The 25,230-nt window shown below is 39.0% G+C and overlaps 1 protein-coding gene across 4 annotated transcripts; it reads left to right on the forward strand.

Annotated features, from left to right (window-relative positions):
• The first annotated feature begins 1,966 nt into the window (after positions 1 to 1,966).
• kdm5c (lysine demethylase 5C) lies at positions 1,967 to 25,043 on the forward strand. 4 transcript variants are annotated; one of them, XM_081348375.1, is made up of 28 exons: positions 1,967 to 2,483; positions 4,274 to 4,424; positions 4,748 to 4,825; positions 4,950 to 5,072; positions 5,252 to 5,422; positions 6,623 to 6,757; positions 8,441 to 8,497; positions 9,985 to 10,105; positions 10,247 to 10,488; positions 11,112 to 11,270; positions 11,484 to 11,603; positions 11,723 to 11,881; positions 11,966 to 12,147; positions 12,764 to 12,926; positions 13,697 to 13,816; positions 13,913 to 14,107; positions 14,737 to 14,918; positions 15,012 to 15,136; positions 15,695 to 15,927; positions 16,031 to 16,416; positions 16,502 to 16,640; positions 16,743 to 16,922; positions 17,731 to 17,853; positions 18,459 to 19,223; positions 19,320 to 19,371; positions 19,457 to 19,656; positions 23,882 to 24,047; positions 24,132 to 25,043. In XM_081348375.1, the coding sequence occupies exons 2-28, from the start codon at positions 4,278 to 4,280 to the stop codon at positions 24,149 to 24,151; spliced, it is 4,743 nt and encodes a 1,580-aa protein (XP_081204501.1). In that variant the 5' UTR covers positions 1,967 to 2,483; positions 4,274 to 4,277; the 3' UTR covers positions 24,152 to 25,043. The 4 variants fall into 4 exon arrangements, with proteins under 4 accessions (XP_081204501.1, XP_081204499.1, XP_081204502.1 ...); XM_081348373.1 differs by having other exon boundaries at positions 11,723 to 12,147; XM_081348376.1 differs by lacking the exon at positions 8,441 to 8,497 and having other exon boundaries at positions 2,044 to 2,483.
• The last annotated feature ends 187 nt before the right edge of the window (positions 25,044 to 25,230 follow it).

The raw sequence follows: 25,230 nt of genomic DNA on the forward strand, positions 1-25,230 counted from the left end.
ATATTTCTGGACTGGGCTTAATGCAGATGCTCAGTATTATTTGTCTTGATGTGATGCTCAGTTATTGTGTGTAAGATATTTATGCCCTTTTGCTACCTTTTCAAATCGCCATCTCTTTCTATGTGCTCCTGCATATGCTATTTACATATGATCAGCACTGCACAGTAATAATAATAGGACAGTATGGTGGAAAATGGGGCTCCATTTACATATATTCCATGGCCGGATATCAATATGAGATGGGACAGAATATAAAGATTAGAAATATCTAACTTATTAATTGTATTTACTTTATTTCAAGATTTTCATGATATTTTTCATTAACTGTCTGTCATTCCGCTGTGAATTTCTTGCACGAGTATGTCTGTGTTTACTGAGCTCTGTAACAAACTGTAAATAGACTGTGATTTAATATTGACAATGAGACAGGGAAAGTGTCAAAGGGATGTGTGTGTGTGTGTGTGTGTGTGTGTGTGTGTGTGTGTGTGTGTGTGTGTGTGTGTGTGTGTGTGTGTGTGTGTGTGTGTGTGTGTGTGTGTGTGTGTGTGTGTGTGTGTATAGGGAGATGGCATTAAATGTAGATGATCATTGCATATTTATTTTGATCCAAGAAAATTAATTTTATCTGTAAACTTGTACAAGTGTGTATGTCAAAGCAGATTGAAGTGTAATTTTGAAAAAGGTATATGAAGTCATCTTATTTGTGTACAGATAATATATGAAATTAAGCAAATTCGGAGAGATGTGAATATTTATTGCCTAACATTATGAATAAAAATATATAAAGTGTCCTGACACAACTTGCTGTTGTTGTTGTGTGTCTTTTTTTTCTCATATATTTTGAACCGCATAAACTTTGAAAGGAATATTTCACCCAAAAATGTAAATGTTGGTCGATGACTTTCTTCTGTCAAACACAATAGGGACTGACAGCTTCAGTCACCATTCACTTTCATTGCCTTTTTTCCCCATAAAACTAAAGCAAATGGTGACTGAGAGTGCAACAACATGGTAAGTTATGAAAGATTTCCATTTTTGGGTGAACTATCCCTTTAAGACTCGATTAATATGTTCAGTCTGACTCACCATTAAAATTCCAGGACCAACAAATTGTCAAGTTTTAATAAGCTCTTGAACTAGAATTATTACTCCCTCAAATCACTGTTTAATGAGAACTGTCGAACAAAGCAATTCTACTGAACATATTCAATTGTTGTTAAAATGATATTTCCACAGTTCTATAATTTCATTGATACATTTAAGTTTTAGATGGGCAAATATTGTTCTACACACCTGATCTTACATAGATAGCCTATCTTACATACATATTTATCAAAACAGTAAAAATAATAATAATAATAGGCTATTCATATTGTGCATAACCTATGCTAATTAATAGTACATTTTTATTAATATAATTGTTATAGTAATTATTGTCATTGGTATTATTAAAGTATGCAACAGACATTAAATGCATTATGGGAGACAAATAAAATTTAGGAGAAAAAATTAGGGAGTTTGGGTAATAAACATAATTTGGATTATGTACAAAATCTGATACAACTTATAGCTACTGCATTATCTATTATGGGAAATAAAGAAAATTCCACCCAACCCACAAACTGAAATGAGTAAATGATGACATAATTTATTTTGGGTTATTTCGATGTTTTGCCACTAGTTGTCGCTACCCGATTTGTTTTTCGCATACATCGCTTGACCTCTTCTGCGCAAATTTTACTCACTGGAACTACTTCTCCAAGAAAGAGGTGAAATATCACTCCGCGTCACGTACGCTCGTCTACCTGCATCACTTGTACAACACACAACTATTCACAATTCGACATTATAAAATATATAGTCCACTTTTAAAGTACTTGTGAAACCAGCAGGCATTTGCCGTTGTATCCAGGACGATAATTTACGTGCTTCTGCATTAAATCGGACGAGTCCAGGGAACTAGTTTACATGTAACTAGAAGCGTGGAGGGATGAGACCGTGCTCGCATCCAGTCAAGTGCGTGTTTTCCCAATTGAGATCAATGGATCTTGAGAGAGTTGTGCTTAGGTCGTGATGAAACCAAGATGGCGTGTACTTCAGACAGGATGAACTGTGGATAAGTGCCGAGGAAAGAAAACATTGGAAACGTGTATTTTGCGCACGCGCTCGAAGTGGTTATTATAAAGAAAACGTCAACTTACGCGGGACGTTCTGGAGTCAGTAGAAAAGAAGATCTCCGCGATCATCATCCCTCTAACCGACCGAGAGAGAGTGTGTGTATGAGAGTGTATGAGAGTGTGTGTGCTGGGATGGGCTGATCGAGGAGGCCGCAGAGCCACTGCCACCCAGAGACTGACCCTCTGCCGAACAATAGACCCCGTGATCATCATCATACAAGACCCCGAAAGACACAAATAATAAAACACACCGGGCTCAGGCGACACCGAAGAATAAGAAGAACTCAGACCAAGTGCAAAAAAAATGTAAGACTGTGTTGTTCAGATTCAACCTGCACTGATGGCTACATTTATATCGATTTAGCGCAAGTGTTTGTGTTTTACCTGGTATAGACGATCAGATGGTCCATTTAAATGTCACACATCATAACGTTAACGTTACCTGCGACCCAAGACAAGTTAAGTATCTCCACCTGGTGTGCGTGTCCACAACTCAGCCATTCCTTGGGCTTGAGTCCTTATGTTTGGCCCTCGCACTGGATTTATAATCTATTTAAGTCTTCATACTTTGGGATATGTTGAGGTTCGTTTTACCTTTAACGTCAAATGAATCGTTTGTTGGATTTGTTGTGGGTCTAACTTACTTACACACGGATTGTGAGGCTTTATTGTTTTGATCATTAGCCGGACAGCTAACCAGCTACTTCTATAAAACTGCTTTCTAAGCAAATCCTAAGCACACATAATTTTCACAGATACGTCTAAAAAGTGTCCATTCACCACATACTTTTGGTCTTTTTACTAGTATCAGTGAATTTAAAGGCTTTTCTCGAATCTCACGCGAGTTGAGGCCGGTTAGCAGGCTAAAGCTACAGGAAATTTGGGATTATGACTGTCTTTCAAACCCTGGTGTTCTGTGTATCCTGGAAAGCAGTTTTGACCGTTTTATATGCCCCTTTAATGTGTTTTTGTCTAATTCTAATGTCTTTTGTCTAAGTAGGCAGCTAACTATGTTTTGAGAGACAGCCACTGCCACCATTATTTTATTTATAACTAACGTTTGGCGTCTGTCACGCCATTGTCAAAAACATCTATTTGATTCAAATGGCTAAACTTTATGTAATCTGAGTGGGACATCATTTGAGCAAGACAGGTGGAGATCCTGTTCATTTTATTACATATATTCATGTTATTTATTATCAGGATTAACCCGTTAAAACGAGAAGTTAATGTCATCGTTTTTAGCTTGGGAAATGAAGTGTGAACCGTTTTTGTCACGTGATCCATTTTGTTGTCGTTTTCATAACATGGAAGATACCAGTATAAACCAGGTTTTGTAAGTAGTACTAAATGAAAGGCCTGTGTCATATAAGGCATTTTCCTTTATAAGGCACAGTTTTGGTGATATGCATGCAGGCTATTTATGTTTTCCTGGCAAGGCCTAAATGAACAATGTTTCACTCCCTCCCCCATTTTGTTTGGTCTGAGATTAGAGGAAGACAAGGTCAAAGCCAGGGGGTTTCTTAAGTTAGAAATATGATGTTTCAGAATAGAAATGAAATAAGGTGCATTTCTATATGTGCTTCCAAGAAATTAGTTTCCGTTCTCCAGTTCCTTTGACCAGTGTACCTGTGGAAGGACTTTATCCTTTGTCTGCTAAACTTTCTGATTAGTTCAGTGGATGCATCGTCCCCTAACTTTAGTTTAATAGATGCAAAACCTGTTCCGCCACGTTTATGTACTTTAATTTAATTACATTTTTACACATTTGCTTCTGAGCTGGTATTATATATGGATCTAGCGATGGTGTCAATATGGCGAACTCTGAACCTTTAATTATACGTGTCAAAAGTTTTCATAGATAATTGTGTTATTTAAAAACAAATTAGCAAAAACTGCTGAAAAATGTATCACCATGAATAAAAACAATTCGACCTCAGTAATAAAATAACTTAAGTAAAATGTCACATTCACTTCAGTGTAACAGCAAGAATGATGTGTATGATTGTTTTATACAGAAATTAATTCCGCTTGTGCTGTTGATAAATTTGAGAAGATATGTGCATTTCCATTTAACTTGAATTGTTTGTTTTCAGAGCGATGGATGGAGGGGAGGAGTTTGTTCCGCCGCCGGAATGTCCAGTGTTTGAACCGTCATGGGAGGAGTTTGCAGATCCACTGGGATATATCGCCAAAATCCGCCCAATAGCAGAAAAGTCTGGAATATGCAAGATTCGCCCACCTCCCGTAATCATCTCATGCTTTTTCTTTTTTCTTCTACTATGTGATAGTTATTTTTCTACATGCTTAAAGGGATATTTCACCCACAAAAAGTAAATTCTGTTGAAGATAAGTTGTTCCAAACCTGCTAGATTGACTGTATTCTGAGGAGATTTTTTGAAAAGCGAGTTATTTGCTCAAGTCAACGCTCAATAAAACAGTTTGCCATCATTCTTCAAAATATCATCATCTGTGTACTGCTGAATTTTCTTTTTTGGGTGAACAATCCCTTTATAGTTATGTCATTATGAAAATATTCACATGTAAACTGACTTTTCTTTCTATTACAGGACTGGCAGCCGCCATTTGCCGTGGAGGTGGACAGTTTCCATTTCACTCCACGTATTCAAAGGCTCAACGAGCTTGAGGTCAGAGCTGCATCCTGTTGAACTCATCACCTACCCGTCTTACTCCATGAAGCATGACCCACATGTTCTTATGTTGACTAAGCAGTGAAACACATCTGTTTTTTGTTTTGTTTTTTTTTCTCAGGCTGAGACAAGAGTGAAGCTCAATTATCTGGACAGAATTGCCAAGTTCTGGGAGATCCAGGGATCCTCCCTGAAGATCCCCAACATAGAACGACGTATTCTAGATCTGTTCAGCTTGGCCAAGGTCAATACTGCAGTCTTTTTTGGAATTGACAGATTTGATTAATGTAATTTGATTGATAATAGGCAAACAAGATGGGCCTAAGTATATCATTGATCTTTAAAACAGCATAAACTGGAAAGACATGAAGGTTGGCATTGATGTAAGTCCATAACTTACTTCCTGTATGTCCTGTGTGGTAGATTGTGACAGAGGAAGGAGGTTTTGAGGCAGTGAGCAAGGAGAGACGCTGGGCACGCGTGGCACAGAAACTCGGTTATCCTCCTGGCAAAAACATTGGCTCTCTCCTGAGGTCCCACTATGAGAGGATCGTCTATCCATTTGAGATGTTCCAGTCTGGAGCCAGTTTACCGGTACAGTGTTTGACCTTTTTTTTGTGGCTGTTTTATGAAAATATGTGCACATTTTGCATTATGTAAGAGCTACAGTAAAATAATGTTTCTCTGAAAGTGTTTACATGCACACAGATATTCTAATATTCAGAATTTGATAATGTGAGCGTTAGGTATATACATTAACCTGAATAACATGCCTGTTTTGATCTGAATTTTGGGTAAATGCCTCATTTGAAACGCCTACTGTTACTGAACATTCATTTATTTCAGCGCATGTTCAAACAAAGATAATTCTGTTTGCTAAGGGCAGTTGTGAAAAATAAAGCTATCGATTATTTTATTTTTACAGTCATTAAAAGAAGACTTATAACCTGCATGTTGTTATTTGTCTACTGTCCAACATAACGTAAGAGAATCACAGGAAGGATTGTGCATGTGCAAGTTTATTTGAATATGCTTAATATGTGCACAGGAATATTCTGTGGTGCAGGTAAATGTCTTTTACAGAATGTAAATCTTTAAGGCCCGTTCACAACAAGGATGATAACTATAGAAATACCGATGAGGATGTAGATTGAAAAATCTTTATAAATTATAAAGGAGTTGAAGAGTCTACTACACCACAACTATAACGGCACAGAGAAACGGTACTGTTGGAATCACTTGCAGAACAATTCTTTTCCAAATAGAATCCTCTCTGCTTTAAAGAGCTCGCCTTAAGCATTTAATGCGGCAGATTACAAAACTGCTGCGCACTTAGAATAAACAACTATGTCATCCGCTGGTGTGGACGCTAATATAGTTATTGTTATAGTGACATGTGAAGGCCAAGTATGTTAACCCAAGTTAGTGCACACACATTAGAAGTAGTGAGTAGTGAACACAAACACGCACTCTGCAAACCATGGACACACACACACCCGGAGCAGTGGGCAGACATTTTTGCTGTCGCGCACGGGGAGTGATTGAGGGTTAGGAGCCACAACCTTTGGGTTACCAGTCTGACTCTCTAACCATTAGGCCACGACATCCCCCAAACAGTAAGTGGAGATGCTGAGGATAGTTTATAAATGGTTATATTTATAGTTATTGTTCTTGGTGTGAATGGGTCTTTAAGCAGAATATGATCAGAATATAGTTCACATAAATGTGGCCATAAAAGACGTACTGCTCTTATTGTGAGTGTAAGGTTGACGCGTATGTGTTCGGCATATCCAGCCATGTAAACCCAGGCCGTATGACAGTGATGAGATTGACCGGGAATACAAACCACACTCCATTCCTCTCCGCCAATCAGTCCCGCCGTCCAAGATGACAAGCTATGGGCGACGAGCCAATCGTCTTCAGCCTGAGGTGAGTGATGTTTCTGGTTTGCGCATGTTAACTTTTAAAACTTTGTCGTCATTGAACTGTTGTTATGTAATTTTATTGTGAATATAAAATGATCTCTTCATTTAAGTGACAAAAGTATTTGATGATAAATTGGATTTGAAAAAAGCCAGTGCAGTGATTTTAAAAACAGCATCATTTAATGTGTAACCTTAACAAATAAATGTAATTTGTCAAAATCAGTGTTTACATTTACAGTATGCTCTGTTAGTTACTAGTGTAATCTTTATTTTTAGTAATCTTAACTTGCATACTGATGACTTTAATCTTTTCCTTTTAATGGATGTATAACTGTCCAGGGCTTAATGGATCCATCCAAATATGTGCTTTTATGAGATGTATGAGCGCTTTTGGATCAGCACTGACCATGCTCTCAAGGCGCTTCCCAGCATGCTTTGCTTCCTGTGCTTTAAAAAAAAAAAAAGAAAGCATTGTGTCCATCTTGCCCTCATCCCTCTCTCTCTTCTTTCTATCACTTTCTGCTTTTCATTTGTCATTACACTTTGTCTCTTTAAAACCATTGGCCATAACCATACATTTCCATTACATATTAATGCAGTTCTCATCCCTATAATTTCCATTGATGCAGCATTTTCCGAGCATTTATTTTGCGGGTGTTTGGCTTTTTAATTTGCCTGCCCATTACATTAGCGTGGTCAATGGATTCATAGCATTAGTGATAATAAACTTATCTGTAGTATCAGCTGCAGACATCTTCATAGGTTTAGAGTTGAGCGAAAACCTTTTGTGGTTCCCTCACTAATTTCTAATTCACTAAACAATTGTAATTGTTTCATGAGACTGCCCCCCATTCCTTGAATGTCCGTTCCCCTCTTAATATTTTGTCTAAACCAGTTGTTCTGTTGGTTTACGTCCTAGTTCAAATATGAAAAAGAACTAAAACAACCTACCAGGAAAAAGTTGGACACACTTAACAGAATTTCTTTCAAGATCTTAACTTTTGAAGTAAAGCCTTTTGCTTAAATGTTTCAAATGAGTTTTGTAGACAAATAAAAGTTGTGTACATATTAATTTCTTTACAAATGTTTAAAGAACTTATTATTTTATAACAGGTATTTGGGACCCTGCATAGTGCATGGAAAGTCTCCAACATAGGTACTTTTTAATAATATATATCATCATCCCAGGACACACCTCATAAAGTTGGGTGAGAGAATGTCCAGAGTGTGCAGGGCTGTCAAAGAAGCTCCAATACATCATAGTTTTGATATAGTTGTGCTATTTCATAGTGAAGACTCTTAGACTTTCTACTGTTATTTAAAAATGTGTCAAATATAATCATGATAAAGAACGTGTAGGTGTATCCAAACTTTTCACTGGTATACATGTAATATTTTTCAGGTTATTTGAAATAAATGGTTAAGTTTGTTATCCTTTGAACAATCATGTGCAAATACAACAAAGAAAAATGTTGCAGCTGAACAGTTGTACATTTTCACATACGCTGACTTGATTTTTCCCGCAATATTTTGTCTGAAATTTAAATCACCTCAGACATAAAAAAAAACACATTTTTAATACGTTACTATCCCCAGATTGACTCTGTCCTGTCGCACATGGTTGTTGTTTTTTCCTTCTGTCTCTCTCTGGAATCCATTTTGTTTTGGTTGTTGTCTCCCCATGCAGGGTCCAGAGGATCCAACTCACCACCCTCTTACAACTGGCTCTCAGAACATCTCCTCGGTACTGCCTCGCTCTCTTTCGCTCCCTCTGTTCTTTCCTCTCCTCCCTATTCCTCACTTTCTTTCTCCTTCGCTAATGTTTCCTCATGCTCTCAAAAACCCCTTGTTCGGCCTCTTGCTGTCGTTCACTCTTGTTTCTTTTCTTTCAGCTCTTGCTTTGTGCATCCATCCCATCTTCCTCAGTGTCTGTCAGTCATCTTTCACATTTCACTTAGCTTGTCTTGCCACACTTTTAGCAATGCTGGCTTGCTTACTTTTCCTCTGGTGGTGGACTGGTTGCCCCTCTTTGGCCTGCATATTACTTCAAATCTATGATATGCAATAACATGTTATCACTGCTGTTCTCTTAATGGCTGGTTCATATTGTTCATCTTGCAGCTAGATTAAAATGAGTTGTTTTTTGCTTTAAGATGACACAGGTTTCTGGGACGGAACATGCAGAAACACTGTGATTGACGTGACACGTTAATCTGGTCATAACGCTGCTTATATCCATGTGCTTCTGCGTACATTTAGCAGTTAGGGCTGGGTGATATTATAAATATTTGTGATTTATTTGCTGTGATTTTACTAATATAAACATTAAGCCTCATAATCAATATTGCAGATCCTTAGACTGTCATTAGACAAGTTTTTCAAAATATGAGAACTTTAAGAAAGTTATTTTAATGGCATCTTGTTTAAACTTAAAACTGGTACATTCAATTCTTTTTCATTTATAATTTAAATAGATCTTTTCAATATAGAGTTTTAGATTTCAAGTCCCTGTGCGACATTTTTTAGTGGTTAAAATTTAGTTTGTTAGCTGTTTAGGTATAAATATATGTATGTGAATGTTGCTGTTTTGTTTAGGGAAAATCAGTGTGCTTTTTGTTGTTCCTTTGACTGAAATATTGTAGAGTATTTCACCTTTTTAAATATAGTTTTAGTCACCTATAGTCACCTACACCTATATTTAGTCAAATATAGTCCCCTTTTCAGCAGTCAGTCATTTCATAACAGACTTAGCCATTTAGAAATACCATTCAGTATTAATTGTTTAAATGAATAATTGTTTTTTTCCTCTTCATAGCAAACAAGTCTGGCACAAAACTAACTTTATGCATGTTTGCTTTTGCTTTATCAGTCTGCAGTGCTGTCTCAACCATTTTTGCTTTATATCGATAAATTTGTGGTTTTCAATCAGTTTGATCAACAAATTATTTTAAGACTTATTTAAGAAAAATGGATGGAAAATATTTTGCCAATCTTTTCTGATGCTTTACCACAATGAGAAAAGTAGTGGAACGTTAATAGCCTGATAGCATGAACAATCAAGGATCCCTCATGGAAAAAGCTGTTTAGTGGAAGTCACGTTCCATCCTAAACAAGCTTTATACTGTGGCTTTTAGTGATAAAGATAGGGTTAACTTAAGGAAAACCCTCTTGAGATATTTCGTCACCTCTGTCACTGTAGTTCACTTACAGTCTTTCACTTGCACCCATTAGCCGGAGCCTACAGAAGAAGACATAGAGAAGAACCCTGAGCTGAAAAAACTACAGATCTATGGGGCTGGACCTAAAATGATGGGGCTGGGTCTTGTAGCTCGAGACAAGACGCGAAAGAAAGGTTTGTGTCTGCAGTTTTCATGCACACACATTTTAGTGATCATGACATAATTATAGGAATGGCTCAACTGAAATGTAGTTCCTCAATATATGGTTGTGTTTTTATAAATGTGCATATGCAGTTATTAAACCCTTTCTTTAGATGAACTGCCGCAGACGGTAATAGTGCGGGACAGTGTTGCATCTGCGTCTGTGAAGGATGAACCAGGAGAGACACCGGTCACGAAATCAGATCCAGACATTCCTCCACCACCCCCAAATCTCATCGTCAAGGAGGATGTTGATGATGACAAAAGTCACATTGGCGATTCGAGTGAACCCGGCGATGAACCCTGCACTAAGATGACCATGAGACTCCGACGCAACCTCAATAGCTCACAGTTTGTAAGTTTGAGAGTATTTTTGTGCTTCTGAGACATGAATTAGTGACTATATGTACATCATGAAAGCAAATAATGTGTTAGTTATTGGATTGATGGCGGAATCGGACTGAAAAGCCGATTTAAATTTTGAACTGATTGGACGAGGTTGTAAAAAATTAACCATGTAAACACTTGAATTTGACTAATTTCTTATTAGAATTCAAATATACCTTGTAATGTGTATGTTTACATACGTTTTACGTCTTATGAAAGTAAAAATGTTTATATTTACATCTTACAAACTGGTCAGTGAGGGATATTTACTACGGTATATATTTGCCTAAAAAGCTTTTCTGACGTATCTAAAAAGAACTCTGACAGCAAGGTAAAAATTAGTCATGTAGTTTTGTTTGGAAAACATGTACTACACATGTAAACAAATATGTGACAAATTAGTATATGTAATCCTACCTAGTGTGTGCCAAGTATGTCATGCATATGTCTTTTGCACCAACAACTGTGATAATTTAGATCATTTCCAATCTGACTCAGATATTATTTTAGGATAAACCAACATGTTTGATTTGACTAACTTTAGACTAAAGAATGTGATCTTTTGCATGCCCTAACTGAAATCTCTGGCAGATGGACTCGTTTGTGTGTCGGATGTGCGGACGCGGGGACGAGGACGAGAAGTTGCTGCTCTGTGATGGGTGCGATGATAATTATCACACGTTCTGCCTGATACCTCCTCTCACAGACCCACCCAAGGGCAACTGGCGCTGTCCCAAATGTATAGCAGAGGTGAGAGAGACCAGACGGAAATGAAACTTGCTTTATTCTGGTGTTATACAGGATGTTTCGGTAGAAAAAATACTACAGAAAGTAGGGCTATTTTGGGCAATTGCATATGTTTGTTAAGTTTAAGTTTTTTAAGTGACTGTTGATCTATTTTTTGTTGCTGCTTATTGTTCTTGGTATATTAATCACAGTTAAATGTGTGTTTTCTCTGTTTAGGAGTGTAAAAAGCCAGCAGAGGCGTTTGGTTTCGAGCAAGCCACGCGAGAGTATACGTTACAGAGCTTCGGTGAGATGGCCGACACTTTTAAAGCTGACTACTTCAACATGCCTGTTCATGTGAGTGTTTTTCCCTCACCTTACTCAATCTTGAGACCACACAGACACAATGCACAAGTGTAAGTCATTTCATTGACATTAAATTGGTCCTTTACTTATCTGTGTGTGTTTTTTTTTAGATGGTGCCCACAGAGCTGGTCGAAAAGGAGTTTTGGAGGTTGGTTAGTAGTATTGAAGAGGACGTTACTGTAGAATATGGTGCGGACATTCACTCAAAGGAATTTGGTAGTGGTTTTCCCGTTAACAACGGCAAGAGACACTTAACAGACGAGGAAGAGGTTTGTCATTTTTTTCCCCTTTTCATTTTTCAATGTTTTGGTCAAGAAGAGCAAATTAAGCTCTCCATCCTGTTCCTATTGCAGAAATATGCCCGCAGCGGCTGGAATCTGAACGTTATGCCAGTGTTGGAGCAGTCAGTATTGTGCCACATTAATGCAGATATCTCGGGAATGAAGGTGCCATGGCTGTATGTGGGCATGGTTTTCTCCGCTTTCTGTTGGCACATAGAGGATCACTGGAGTTACTCTATCAACTATTTACACTGGTAATGCATAAAGAGGCTTTTATGTAATATACTATGTAGCATCTTTCAGCTCCTACAATGGAGCTGCACTGGTAAATGTACACGGTTTTATAAACACTTTAACATGGTACACTACTGTTCAAATGTTTGAGGTCAATAAGATTTTAAGAAATTGAGATTTTTATTCAGCAGTGACACATTAAATTGATCAAAACTGACAGCAACATTTTAATAATTATATCTATTTCAAATAAATGCTGTTCTTTTCTAATCATCAAAGAATCCTGAAAAAGTATCCACAAAAATATTAAGCAGCACATTGATGATAATAAATGTTGGTTGAGCAACAAATCAACATATTGGAATAATTTCTAAAGGGTCATGTGACATTGAAGACTGCTGAAAATGACTATCACAGGAATATATAGAATTTAATTATGTAGTAAAACTGTTATTTTAAATAGTAATAATATTTGATAATATGACTAACAAATTGACAGCTCTTCTATTATTTGCAAAGACTTTCCTAAAATATCTTGCACTTCAACTACTTTGTATTCTCTTTTAATAGTAAAATTTGTTGGGAAGGCATGTTTAGTGACCACGTTTGTGTGTATTGTCAATTTCTGTTTTTTAGGGGTGAGCCCAAAACATGGTATGGTGTGCCTTCATCATCTGCAGAGAAGTTAGAGGAGGTGATGAAGAAACTCACACCTGAGCTCTTTGAGTGTCAGCCAGACCTGCTCCACCAGCTTGTCACCATCATGAACCCGAATATACTCATGAGTCACGGAGTTCCGGTTTGTAACACACACACTCACACATACTCATCATCATTAGTGTATTTAAGGTAATGAGTTTGTATTATTAAGCCACTAAATTAAGAATGTGTCATGAGGCCTGAAAAAAACCCAATGAAATTCTATAAAAGCTATTTTTGGTAAGTTGATATGTCTTTTAGGGCTGCTTCATGATGGCCTGTCTATATATATATGGAGATATATATATTTTATATATACAAAACGTCATGCATTGTGTGAATGGGCGTTCAAAACACTGATCTCAATTCATTGTTTTCAGTCAGGTGACTGACGTGGAGACAAAACATCCATAGAACTGCCATACAAAGCTGTCAATTTTCCATCTGTTACAAGCAACAAATATTTAGATCACCTCTCAACAGTAGAAAAGCAAGTTTGGTGTGATCCATATTAAGCATCCGCTGCAGTATTTCAGTCACTAAAAATTCACATGCAACACACTATATGGTTGAGGTCTTTCTTTTATAATGGTTTTCTATTTAAAAACGCTCTACAAGAAACTGTGCATTACGCTTATATCTCTAGGTTCGTCTGCTTTCCTGTACATTGTACGCATTATTAAGGTGTATATTGAATTTGGTCCTTTAATATCACTGTCTTACTACATTAGTGCTCAGTACAAACCTGTTAAAAATAACTTGTGGGCAATGGAGGAAAGCCTTGTTTTGCCCTCCAGGTGGGTGTTCTTATAAGGGTGTGATATCATATAAAAACTATTAATTGGCTGTAATACATGTTTTGATTGACAGGTGGTTCGGACTAATCAGTGTGCTGGGGAGTTCGTCATCACTTTTCCACGAGCTTATCACAGCGGTTTCAATCAGGGATATAACTTTGCAGAAGCGGTCAACTTCTGCACTGCAGACTGGGTAATGAAATAACTACGCCTTGATTTAGACCTTTGAAAAACTACCTTTACCAGTTGTGTGTTACTGAGGCTGTTGCTCTTCCTGTCTCTGTGCTAGCTGCCCACAGGGCGCTCGTGTATCGAGCATTACCGGCGGCTGAGGCGCTACTGCGTGTTCTCTCATGAGGAACTCACCTGCAAGATGGCGGCCTGCCCAGAGAAGCTGGATCTGAACCTGGCTGCCGCCACACACAGGGAGATGTTCATCATTGTACAAGAGGAGAGAAAACTACGCAAAAGCCTGCTGGAAAGGGTAAGTGGGATGATTTGTTTGCAGAATGAGGGAAAACATCTGGGCAAGGAGACTGATTGGCTACAAATATAAAAAAAAGATCTAGATATTTGAATGGAGTATAAAAATTTACAACAGGAAGTAAAGCACAGCAGAGTAATGGAAGTCTACCACTGATCTAAGAGTTTTATAAAAACATTCATACAAATATTATTAAAAATACAATATAATATAATAATATAATAAATGATAACATTAGATTTTAATCAATTGAAATTAATAAATTAACCATAGTTTGTGTTTATAGACTAGTTAATGTGGTTCATTTTAACAGATGTTTTTCCATAGTAAATAGGTAGTTTAATAATAATAAGTTCTGTTTTGTGCTGTTCATGAGGAAATGGTTGCATAATTGTCTGTCTGTCTCCAGTTTATTCACCTTATAATGTTTTTGTTAAAATGCTTCTGCATTGTTTATAGTTAACCTGTCCAAAATGCTAAGTTGGCATCTTGCTAGGTTTTGAATCAGACCAATGGTCATGATGCATAAGTACTCCTGACAGCTGCTCTTTGATCAAAACCGCCATCACTCACAAACACGCACAAATAAATTAAGTTGCTGGCTCTTGTATTGTGGTGTCATCTCTCAGGGCATTAAGGAAGCTGAAAGGGAGGCCTTCGAGTTACTGCCTGATGATGAAAGGCAGTGTGACAAATGTAAAACCACCTGCTTCCTCTCAGCCCTGGCATGTTCGAACTGCCCAGAGCGTCTTGTCTGCCTCTACCATGCACAGGACCTCTGCTCTTGCCCCAGTGAAAAACTCTACCTCAGGTAAACCAGTACTGTGCCTGTCTGTGAGTTCTTACTAATGACATTCTTGGTATCCGGAGTGTCTTATGTGCTCTCGGTCCCTCCTCTCTATAGGTATCGCTATACTCTGGACGAACTCTTGGCCATGTTGCATCGGCTGAAAGTTCGCGCTGAGTCTTTTGACTCATGGGCCAACCGAGTGAAGGAAGCTCTAGAACAGGAAGAAGGCAACAAAATAGGTAACTGCATTCCCTTTGGCAACTATCTCTCTGCATTTGCAAATAGTTCTTATTAGTCTGACTGGAAATGTCAAAGTCCACCATTATGTAGTCTTAAACCAATGGATCTCAACCAGGAACCTGGAGCAAACGTCCAAGGGGGCCTCAAGAAGACTTAAAATGTTTTAAAATATACAAAACCAGTATTGAAACTAGCTAAAACAACTAAAAATCTTGATATATATATATATTTTTTTACCTTGGATATATGATTAGAGACTAATTTTAAAAGTGTGATATCTAGACCTGGAAAAATTGTTACTTAATAAAATCTTAAAACATAGTCATGTTTATAATGAATATACATGTTTCTAGTTATGTCAAGTTCTAAGTTTTTTTTTAATAGGTAGAAATTGTGAGTAAAAAAAAAATAGGATAAGGATTAAATATTAGGATTTTTTTTTAATACAGATTTACTCACAGTTTCTGCCTATTAAATAATGAACAAATGGAAAAGTCATGCAAATTCATTGCTTAAAAAGCCTAAAACCCAAATGCATGTTTTTCTTCTCTCTTCAGACATTAAAGAACTGGAGGTTCTAAAAGAAGAGGCAGCTGACAAGAAGTTCCCCAATAATGAGCTGCTCCAGCGCCTCAACTCTGTCCTCACAGACATAAACAAGTGTGAGAGCAGAAGCACAGAGCTCCTCAGCAACAGCCAGAGCAGTAGAATGAGTCTGGAGGAGCTGAGGATGTTGGTGGACACCATGCAGAACCTGCCCTGTGTTATGAAACCGCAGGAGGAAGTGCAGGTAAGAAGGGGAAATAGGCTAAAGATGTCGTATAACAAATTAGCCTAATAGGTGTCAACCGCATGCATTAGCCATCAGTGTAACCACATCTTGTCTTTTCTAGGCGTTATTGCAGAAGATAGAGGAGTTTGATTCCCGTGCTCAAGCTCTAGTTAACAGCGCCAAGGGCGAGTGGAAGCAGGACTCTCCTCTGCCCCCGGCCGGCGAGATCCAGGCCTTGCTGGAGGAGGGAGCGTCGTTGCCCGTTATTGCCCCGGCATGTGAGCTCCTGAGCGGGCTTCAGGAGCAGGGTCGCTGGCTGGGAGAGGTCAGGAGAACATTAGGGCCAGAGGGGAGCGAGGTGACTCTAGCTGTGCTAAGGAACTTGATGGAGGCGGGTTGTAACGTACCACAGAGCATATCGGTGGAGACTGCCATGGCTGAACTGCAAGAGCTACTGACCATAGCCGAGCGCTGGGAGGAGAAGGCACAGATCTGTCTGGAGGACAGGTGAGATGGTTCAAGAGAAGGGTACAATTTGTCACCACACTAATACAGCCTCCATTTTCATCTCTCAATTGTCTCTTGCGAGCAGGCAGAAACACCATCTGTCAACGCTGGAGGCCATCGTGAACGAGGCTCAGCTAATACCAGTGCAGCTGCCCAACATCCTGTCCCTGCAGGCCTGCTTAAGCCGAGCTCGCGCTTGGGTCACGGATCTAGAGGAAATTCAGGTAAGAATTATTCATCTATTCTGATAAACTGGAATTAATGTTGCCCCAAGGTTCTGACCCAAGTGTGAATGTCTCTTCTGCCTCTAATCTCTTGCGGAGAAGAACGGCGAGCACTACCCGTGTCTGGATGACCTGGAGGGTTTGGTGGCCATTGGGCGAGACCTGCCAGTGAAGATGGAGGAGCTGAAGCAGCTGGAGCTGCAGGTGGCCAGCGCTCACTCGTGGAGAGAGAAAGCCAGCAAAACCTTCCTGAAGAAGAACAGCCAGCACAGTCTGCTAGAGGTGAACACACTGATGCTTTCTAAACGCCCTGATATATTCATGGCAAAGTTTTTTTCGTTCTTTGCTTTGGGATGAAAAGAAGTTTGAAATACCTGAGAAGTGGTATATTTTTAGCGAACACCCCGATGCCACCTATGTTGCTGGGAATGGCATTTAGATGAATATGTAAATTTGTGCTGCGCACTTTCCTCTCAATCAAAAAATAACTTGGATAACTTGAATAACGTGGATTTAAGAAAGCATCTGTGGATGTGTTTGCACCTGCACTGCAATTTGGTGCTCCAGTCGTCACATTTATTTATAGAGCACTTTATACAATAGATTGCTTTAAAGCAACAGCTTTACAGTATTAAATATGAAAAACATTTTCAGTGTTGCTTTCAATTAGAATTACAACTTTCAATTTCTACTATAAAGCAGCTCTCCAGTGTGATACTATTTTTACTCACAGGTGTCTGACCTAAAAGGACTGAACAGAATAAAGAAATATTTATTAATAAATAAATAAAGTGGAGCCCCAGAGCACACCTACCTAATCTTCATGGACCAATGGTAGTGGAGCGAACTTTTCCAGAAAGTTTGCTTTGGCAAACTGAAACAAACTTTTTTTTGGCCTGATTTTATTCAAAATGACATCAAGCGGAATTGAAGAATGAACTGGTGTGAAGTATACAAGGGCCTTAATTCCTCCTTAAAAGGCGCCGGCTAAACCTTTGTCTCTGTAATCATGTTATTCAGGGTTTCTTACATCAAAAATAGTCATTATTTAGTTTTACACAACAATGTTTTACCCCTTACCTCTGTGCAGGTGTTGTGCCCATGTGTTGAGAAGAGCAAGAAGAGGGAGGAGAACTCATCGGGTACAGAAGCAGATTCTGATGTCAATGTATTAGGTCTCACTGCTCAGGACCTTCGAGACCCAGGAGCTATCGTGAGTTACTGTTACCTTTTGAGTGTGTTCATACATCTGACTACCAGTTTGTCTGACTCTTGTGTATGGCCAAAATTCTGTTCTGAAACCTAGTGAGCTGGCTACAGAGGTAGTATTTTAAGGCATAAGTACACTTCAGATGCAAAGGCTGTTCTAAAAGGTTAGTAACTTAACTGTCCTGTCTCCAAAGATGCCTAGTTTTGGCCATAATTTAAGACTAAAGGTCCTTGCACACTAAGTCAAAAATTTTTGAATGTGTTTTTTGTATTCGTCATACTGTGGCTCTGAATTGTCAAAACACCTCTCAAAGTGCTTGCTACGGATGCGAAAGACGCAGAAAATTGAACCTGATCTGAAATTTATGACGGACGAAATTTCCGGAGACAGTGTGTAAACGTGATTGACAACATGAGGCCGTATTTATTTTTTAACGTGTGGAAATTTCGAACTTCGTGTGCAAGGACCTTAAGTATGTATACCTTCGGCTCTAGGATGCTGAGGATGCTCACTAGGTTTTGGAACACAGCCTAGATAATTATATTTTTTCCCAATCGCATTGTAACTTGAGTTTTGCATATTTATGTGACTTACGTTATCAATATCAGGTGATGGCATTCAAAGAGGGGGAGCGTCTGGAGAAAGAGGCCCTTCTTCGTCTTCAGCAGGTTAATTTAACTAAACCCGGTGTGGAAAAAGGAGCAAACGGTGACCAGAACGGCATCAAGATGGAAAGGAAACAGAGTGACTCTATGGAGACAGATACGCCCCTCGACTCAGACAGTCCTGTACTGCTGAATGGTGGCTCCGCCCCTTCCCTCAACCCTAGCCAATCAGTATGCGTGTGCAATGGTCCGCCCCACCCCTTGCTTCACCGGTGCCATCTGTGCAAAGACTGGTTCCACGGAGGTTGTGTGCCCTTTCCACCACTGCTGGGCTCCTCCGACACACACACAAAGCCCCTCTGCTGGTGGGACTGGAACACACGTTTCCTCTGTCCGCGGTGCCAACGATCCCGGCGGCCACGGCTAGAAACCATTCTAGCCCTGCTGGTGGCTCTGCAGAGGTTACCTGTACGCCTGCCAGAGGGAGAGGCGTTACAGTGTCTTACAGAGAGAGCCATTAATTGGCAGGGTCGAGCCAAACAGGCACTAGACACTCCAGAAGTACAGAGGGCGCTAGAGAGTGTGCAACAAGTGAAGGAGGAAATGGTCAGTATAAAAGAGGAAGAACCAGTGGAGAAAAAGAAATGGAACGGGGATGCTGTAATTGTGCTGTCTGACTCTGAGGAAACGGAAGATGGAGTTATCGATCTGACGGAGGATGTTAACTCGCCAAAAAAGAGTGAAGAGAAGGCTGCCAATGGCACATCGGTAAGGGAGTGCAGTTGTAACATTCATGAATTCAAACCAATGTAAACATACAAACATATTTGTAAAACGTTTTTTTTTTTTCATCGTCTTGTGCAGTCTGGATGCGAGAATGGAATTGCCAGGAAGTCAAGCACTCATGATGTTACAGGTTTGTTTGTTCACTAGCCTCCATGATATGAGTAATCAAACTGCTTAAATTCAATTTTAACCCATTTGCTCTTCTCTCTTGTCAGGGGTGGAGTCTCTGTCGTCACTAGTGTCGTGTCTTAAAGGGCCAGTAATCGAGCTGAGCACATCCACTAGAGAACAGCTGGAGGAGCTTCAGCTAGAAGGGGACCTGCTAGAGGTCACGCTTGACCAGACACACACCATTTACAGGATCCTACAGGCAGCATCACAGCCGCCCCATGATGCTCTGCACACACTCATACAGGTGAGGCAAGAGAGTTTCAGATCACCAGATTTGTGCTGTGAGGACCATTTTTGTTACCTCATAATTGTTATATTTGTAAGCAGTATACAGGGATTAAAGTTCTCCGTTGCTACGACGGATTTCCGTTAATTGCAGCGATTTTACGACGGATTTCCGTCAACTGCAGGGTTCCCGTCTGTCCTTAATGTCTTGAATTCACTTTTCTTAATTTTAAGGCTGTAAAAAGGCTTACAAATAGTGTAATAATTGTCTTTTAGTTTGAATAGGTCTTAAATTAAGGAAAGACGAGGTGTATTCACCCTTGTGAGAGGGTGTGATCAAAGTTAAATATATCATATATATATATATATATAATATAATGTCTAGTCTGTTGGCTGTGATATGAACCTACCAACGTCCGTTACAATGATTTTTGGAATGACTGATCGCGAGAGGAACAAATTACGTTTAGTCGCATAACATCGGTTAATGGAAACGCCGTCATTTCGCAATAGTTGTAACGTTAATTGATATTTAGAAAAAAAAATCGCAAAAGTTTTGCGTGAATCTGTAATGAAACGCGACCGCGCTTAACATCTAGACAACTTCTCAGAGTTATGTTGAGCAACAGTGTTCATTATACTAACCATTCAACTCCGGATTGATTCTGGAATCTTCGCTGGGGGAATAAGCATTAAGCACCGGCAACATTCCGCCCTCTACATGCTCATGTTTTGATTCAGATCGTGCGGTAAGAGAAGGAGGGGCTAGTCGTGCCTCCATTGTCAGTTTGTGAGAGAGAGGGGGAGCAAGCAGCGCGAATAAAATACAATTTTACCCATATTAAATAGTTTAAAAATCTGAATCAATCCGTGGCGGTCAGCGTTGATATGTGGCGAGCCGCCACAAATTAATGAATGTATGGGAAACCCTGCATATATTCGTGAAAAGGTTGCTGTGTCCAAGGAAAGTGAAATATTTGTCGTATCATCCTTTTAACGTTGAAGGTATTACCATAATTGGCGTCAGTGGCAGTGCTGGTCAGAATTCTACACCACATCCTGATATATTGCATATCTAATGATCCTTTCTTGCTCATGCTGTTCACTATTCATATAATCAACATAGATGAAATTAAAAAATAACATTGTATTATTTAAATAATTCATATGAAACTACATGCGTTTTCTTTAATGGCTACATGTATAGTAGCCTGGCTCCGCCCTCCTACGTACTTCCGCTCAATTTCATTTTCCTTCAGTACTACGTCTGGGACTGCTGTATATTCTTAGGTTTCCAGAAACAAATTTTTTGTAGGACCAATCAGCGAATAGAGGGAGTGGCTGAGAACGATGACGTTGATGTGATCACACACATGACTAGCGTCGGCCAATAGTGAGCCTACGTGTGATGTACAACACACAGACGCGCTGCTTTATCAAAACTCGAGGAACAGAGAGAAGGAAATGAATAATGGAATAAAGTCGTTTTTTTTTTTTTTTTTTTTGCGCACAAAAAGTATTCTCGTCACTTTATAAAAGACAGACATCTTATTCTAAACATAATCCTCTGATCATTCGGACGACCACACGTTAGCGATTGGCTATGTCAGATCCTGAGTGACTCTGGGCAGATCCAATAGTTTTGAACTTTAACAGAGAACCCGCCTACAAGGAAGTAAACGTTTCTCAATGGAGCGAGGCCAGACTCTCTGTACAAATGAAATGTACGAGAGTCTGGTAGAACCAGGCTACATGTATAGGCCTACAGTACAGAGAAATGTGATGTCGGAGCGAAATTTGAGCGAGTGCGTTTTACCGGTGAGCATATGGGGAAGGGGTGCGATTTGAATAACAATCGAATAATTCCCAGCGATCATCGAGTATTATTTTTGTTTGAAATGCCCATCCCTACCATAAATGCGCTTTTTGTTCTCATCCTGGTGCTATTAGTTTCCCTCATTGTTAACAGGATGAGTTAGAACATGCGTTATAATTCTTATTATAATGCTCAGGTTAAAAAAAAATTTATATAATGTCCAGGGTATAATTGCTAGGTTAAAAACAGATATTATATTATGTAGAGTTTGTGATATTAGCTCACTTTGCGGCAAAAGCTCTGTTGGCCTTTTATTGTTTGAGAAATAAAAACTTGTAGTCATACAAATAATTAACCATTTGCATAACTTTAACACATCACAAAGAGTCAAGTCTTTGTGTGTGTGTGTGTTGGCTGTGGAATGGGGTTTGGCCGAGGAAACATTTTCAGTTAAAAGATTTTTTTTTTGCCTTAGTATATGTATAAGTACCTGAGTATATGTAATGTCACTAATCGAAATCAAATTTCCAGATGAACACTGCTTAACTGATAGTTATTTACATAAGGCAGCGGCTTTTCTTTTTTCTCCTTTTATTTGACCTTTTTCCTTCCTTTCTTATTCCTTTTTTGTCTTACCATTTCCTTTTCAATTTCATTTCCTTTCATTATTTCTTTTAATTTCTTTGTCCTTGTATTATTATTCATGTCAATTATGTTTTTGTTTCCGTTTTCTTTTTCCTGTTCTTATTCTTTTCCTATTTATTTTTCCTTTCCCGTTTTCTTAGCTTTACATTTTATTTCCTCTCTCTTTCTTTTCCTGTTTATTTTTCCTTTTCTATTTCATTTCACTACATTTTCATTATTTTCTTTTTCCTGTTCTTTTCATTTCCATTTCTATACATTCCATATATCCATTTCCTGTTCTTATTTTTACCTTCTCTTTATTTTTCCTTTTCTTGTCCTATTCCTTTCATTTAATTCTCTTTAGCTTACCATTTTTTTTCATTGTTTTCTTTTGTTCCTTGTCATTTAATGTCATTGTCTTTCCTTATTTAATTTCTTTAACTGATACATGAGACTAATCTTAAAAAAAAAGTTATGACCAGTCTTAGACTAAAAAGTTAGTCATCTAATTTGTTCATTACATAAAAAGGTAGATTGGAATCCAAAAAGAAAGAATGATTACCCCTTAGATAACTGGTAGCTGGTCAAACTAGTTCTTAAGACACCATCTTAACACAGTGACTGTGTTTATGCAATTGGCCCCTCAACTGTTAGCGATATCAGACCTGGTCCTAACCTTGTTACCTACTTGAACTGTTAGTGTTACAGCTTTTTCTCACATAGGCCGTGTGTCCACCAAAGTGTTTTTAGCCAGCTGAAAACACCTAGCTGTATAAATTGTTCCGTTATAATGCTTGTTGTCATCTGTTGACATTGTACAAGCAGAATGATGTGTTTGGTCGGTGTTGTATTTATCCCGCCCCCCCCTCCTCTGTGATTGGACGGTTGGGTAAAAAGTGACAGTGATGAATGCTTTGTTTTACCCAAAGTTGAACATTCTTCAACTCTCGGTGACTGGTGTAAACCAGCTAGTTATCAGTGTGAAGTAGACGTTCAGCACCTCGTCACGCTGCTGGCGTTTAAAAAATGTGGCACTGCTAGCCTCGGAAAAAATGAAAAAAAAAAAAAACGCTTTTGGCCATAGTTTATAAAAGATAACTTTAATGGCTGTCAAACTCCTTAAGCTGTTAAATTGGAGTTGATTTGCAATTAGATGAGTAATCCTATTGTAACTGCATTTTTCTGTTTAAAGGTCATGTGACATTTTGTGAAGGCTGTGTGTTTGAAAGTGCCTTTGTCAATGTTGTAAACAAATATATTTAATTTCAGTGACCTTGCCATACTTTTGCAGGGTACACACACTGCTCGATTTTAGCCCTGATAATCACTCCCCGGCAGGTTTGTGGAAATCGCAGACAAATTCCCCAAATCTAAAGCAAATTGGTGCTTGTTCATCTTATGTATGATCAAAGATGCGCTCTTGAGAGATGGGCTGATGGGCTGATGACCTATGGCCACTGAGGGCACAAGATACAGGGCAAGGGAAAGTTCGTATTTCATTACCTGCAAATAAGTGCACGATCTTACGTTATTTCCTGTAGGTTTGGTTGTGAAACATAGTTTCCATGTGTAATGTGTGACCACCGTCGCTGATCCGTCGTGTAACGATCCAACGACTTTCAAAACCATGCAGTGTGTACCCGGCGTTAAGCAACACTATTGCTGTCAGAGTTGGATTCACTATTGTAGATCTTTGTAAATGTTTTGAAATCATGTTCAAGCTGCTCAACAAGAAATGTTTCTTCTTTTGCTGCCATTTTGGCTCCCTCATAATCAGACTTTACTTTTTTGTGTGTGAAATCAGATTGAGCTGCAGGAACAGAGAAGCTCAGGTCGTGGCAACAAGTCAAAGGACACCAAGAGGAAGAGAAAGAGCCAGAAAACTGAAGGCGGGCCAAAATCCACAGAGGCTTCTGAATGCAAGAAGACGAGACCCGTCAGTCACACACCGCCCCCAAATCCACACAGAGGTACCCACTCAAAATCAAACTGCAAGCACATGTTTTTATTCACGAGGACTATCAGAAACAAACTGACTGGCTGTTGTCTTGCAGATCTGGTGATGTTTTCCTGAAGCAGTGGAGGGGCAGATGGCGACTGAGAGGAGAACCACAGAGACAGAAAAACACAGGGCTCAGGCTCATTTCCTCACATAATAAGCTCACATTTAATTATTCTTTTCAACCCATCAAATGGACGCTCCCCACCATACTAACCGCTGCACTTTTTCCTGTTTTTCTTCCCGTTGGCCTCTGTTCACACACCTCATCCTGAACAGTTCACTGACGCGGGCTGCACGTCTCTGTTCTCTTAGAGGAAGGAGAAAATGGGTTTTGCCCTGCAGTCAAGCTGTCTTTACAATATTGATGTACCAAACTGTTCTTAACGCAAATGCCGTGTGCTGCATAATACGACTTGTCCAGGTATACACACACACACACACACTCACACTTGACAGCCAGGCAGAGGAGGGGCGTTTATCAGAGGACTGGTATCGCTGCCATGATGACACCGTATTCTTTTTGTACCGAGTCTCACATTTTGTCAGGGGGACTCGACATTGTGAATAAAACTAGTACAATATTTTGAAAGTGTGATGGAAAAAACAAAGGCATTTACGTTCTGGTGCTACTTTTCCTAAGATAGGTTACTGCATAGTCCTTTCTTTCTTTTCCTCTTCCTCTAAGTTTTACTGTCTTCATTGTCATTTCCTTTCAGTGATACTGTTGTCTCTCTTAAGCTACCTGCTCTCTTCCCCTCTTCCTCTCCACGGAACTGTACAAAATCTCACTTTAACTCCCTTTTTTTCCATCTTCTATTGTTGCTGGGGTTCTAATAATTCTTATTATATTATTATTATTGGTATTGCAGACACGCATTGTCGTGAGTTTGTGTATAAACATTTTCATTTAAATGTTGCCTTTGTTTCTTTTCACTCTTGTTAGAAAATAAAAGTTTAGAATTGTTTTAGGAATCTGTTTAATTACTTTTATGGTGGTTGCCGCTGGGTCGTTTACATGACACCGTTTTGCACTAAAAACAGAAAACGTTCATTTACATAATGTCGTTGGAAACGCAAACTTTTGAAAATGATGCCGTTATTGTCTCTGTGTAAACTACAGAAACACACATTTGTGAAAAATGTGACATCCT

Source organism: Scardinius erythrophthalmus, assembly GCF_964197995.2.
Source record: "Scardinius erythrophthalmus genome assembly, chromosome: 20".
Lineage (NCBI taxonomy): Eukaryota > Metazoa > Chordata > Actinopteri > Cypriniformes > Leuciscidae > Scardinius > Scardinius erythrophthalmus.

Bases quoted from the DNA above. Each gene is read 5' to 3' on its own strand.
- kdm5c (XM_081348373.1), top strand. From the start codon at position 4,278: ATGGATGGAGGGGAGGAGTTTGTTCCGCCGCCGGAATGTCCAGTGTTT. The intron at 15,928-16,030 runs GTAAGAAGGGGA...TGTCTTTTCTAG, and splicing joins AACCGCAGGAGGAAGTGCAG to GCGTTATTGCAGAAGATAGA. The intron at 16,641-16,742 runs GTAAGAATTATT...CTTGCGGAGAAG, and splicing joins CGGATCTAGAGGAAATTCAG to AACGGCGAGCACTACCCGTG.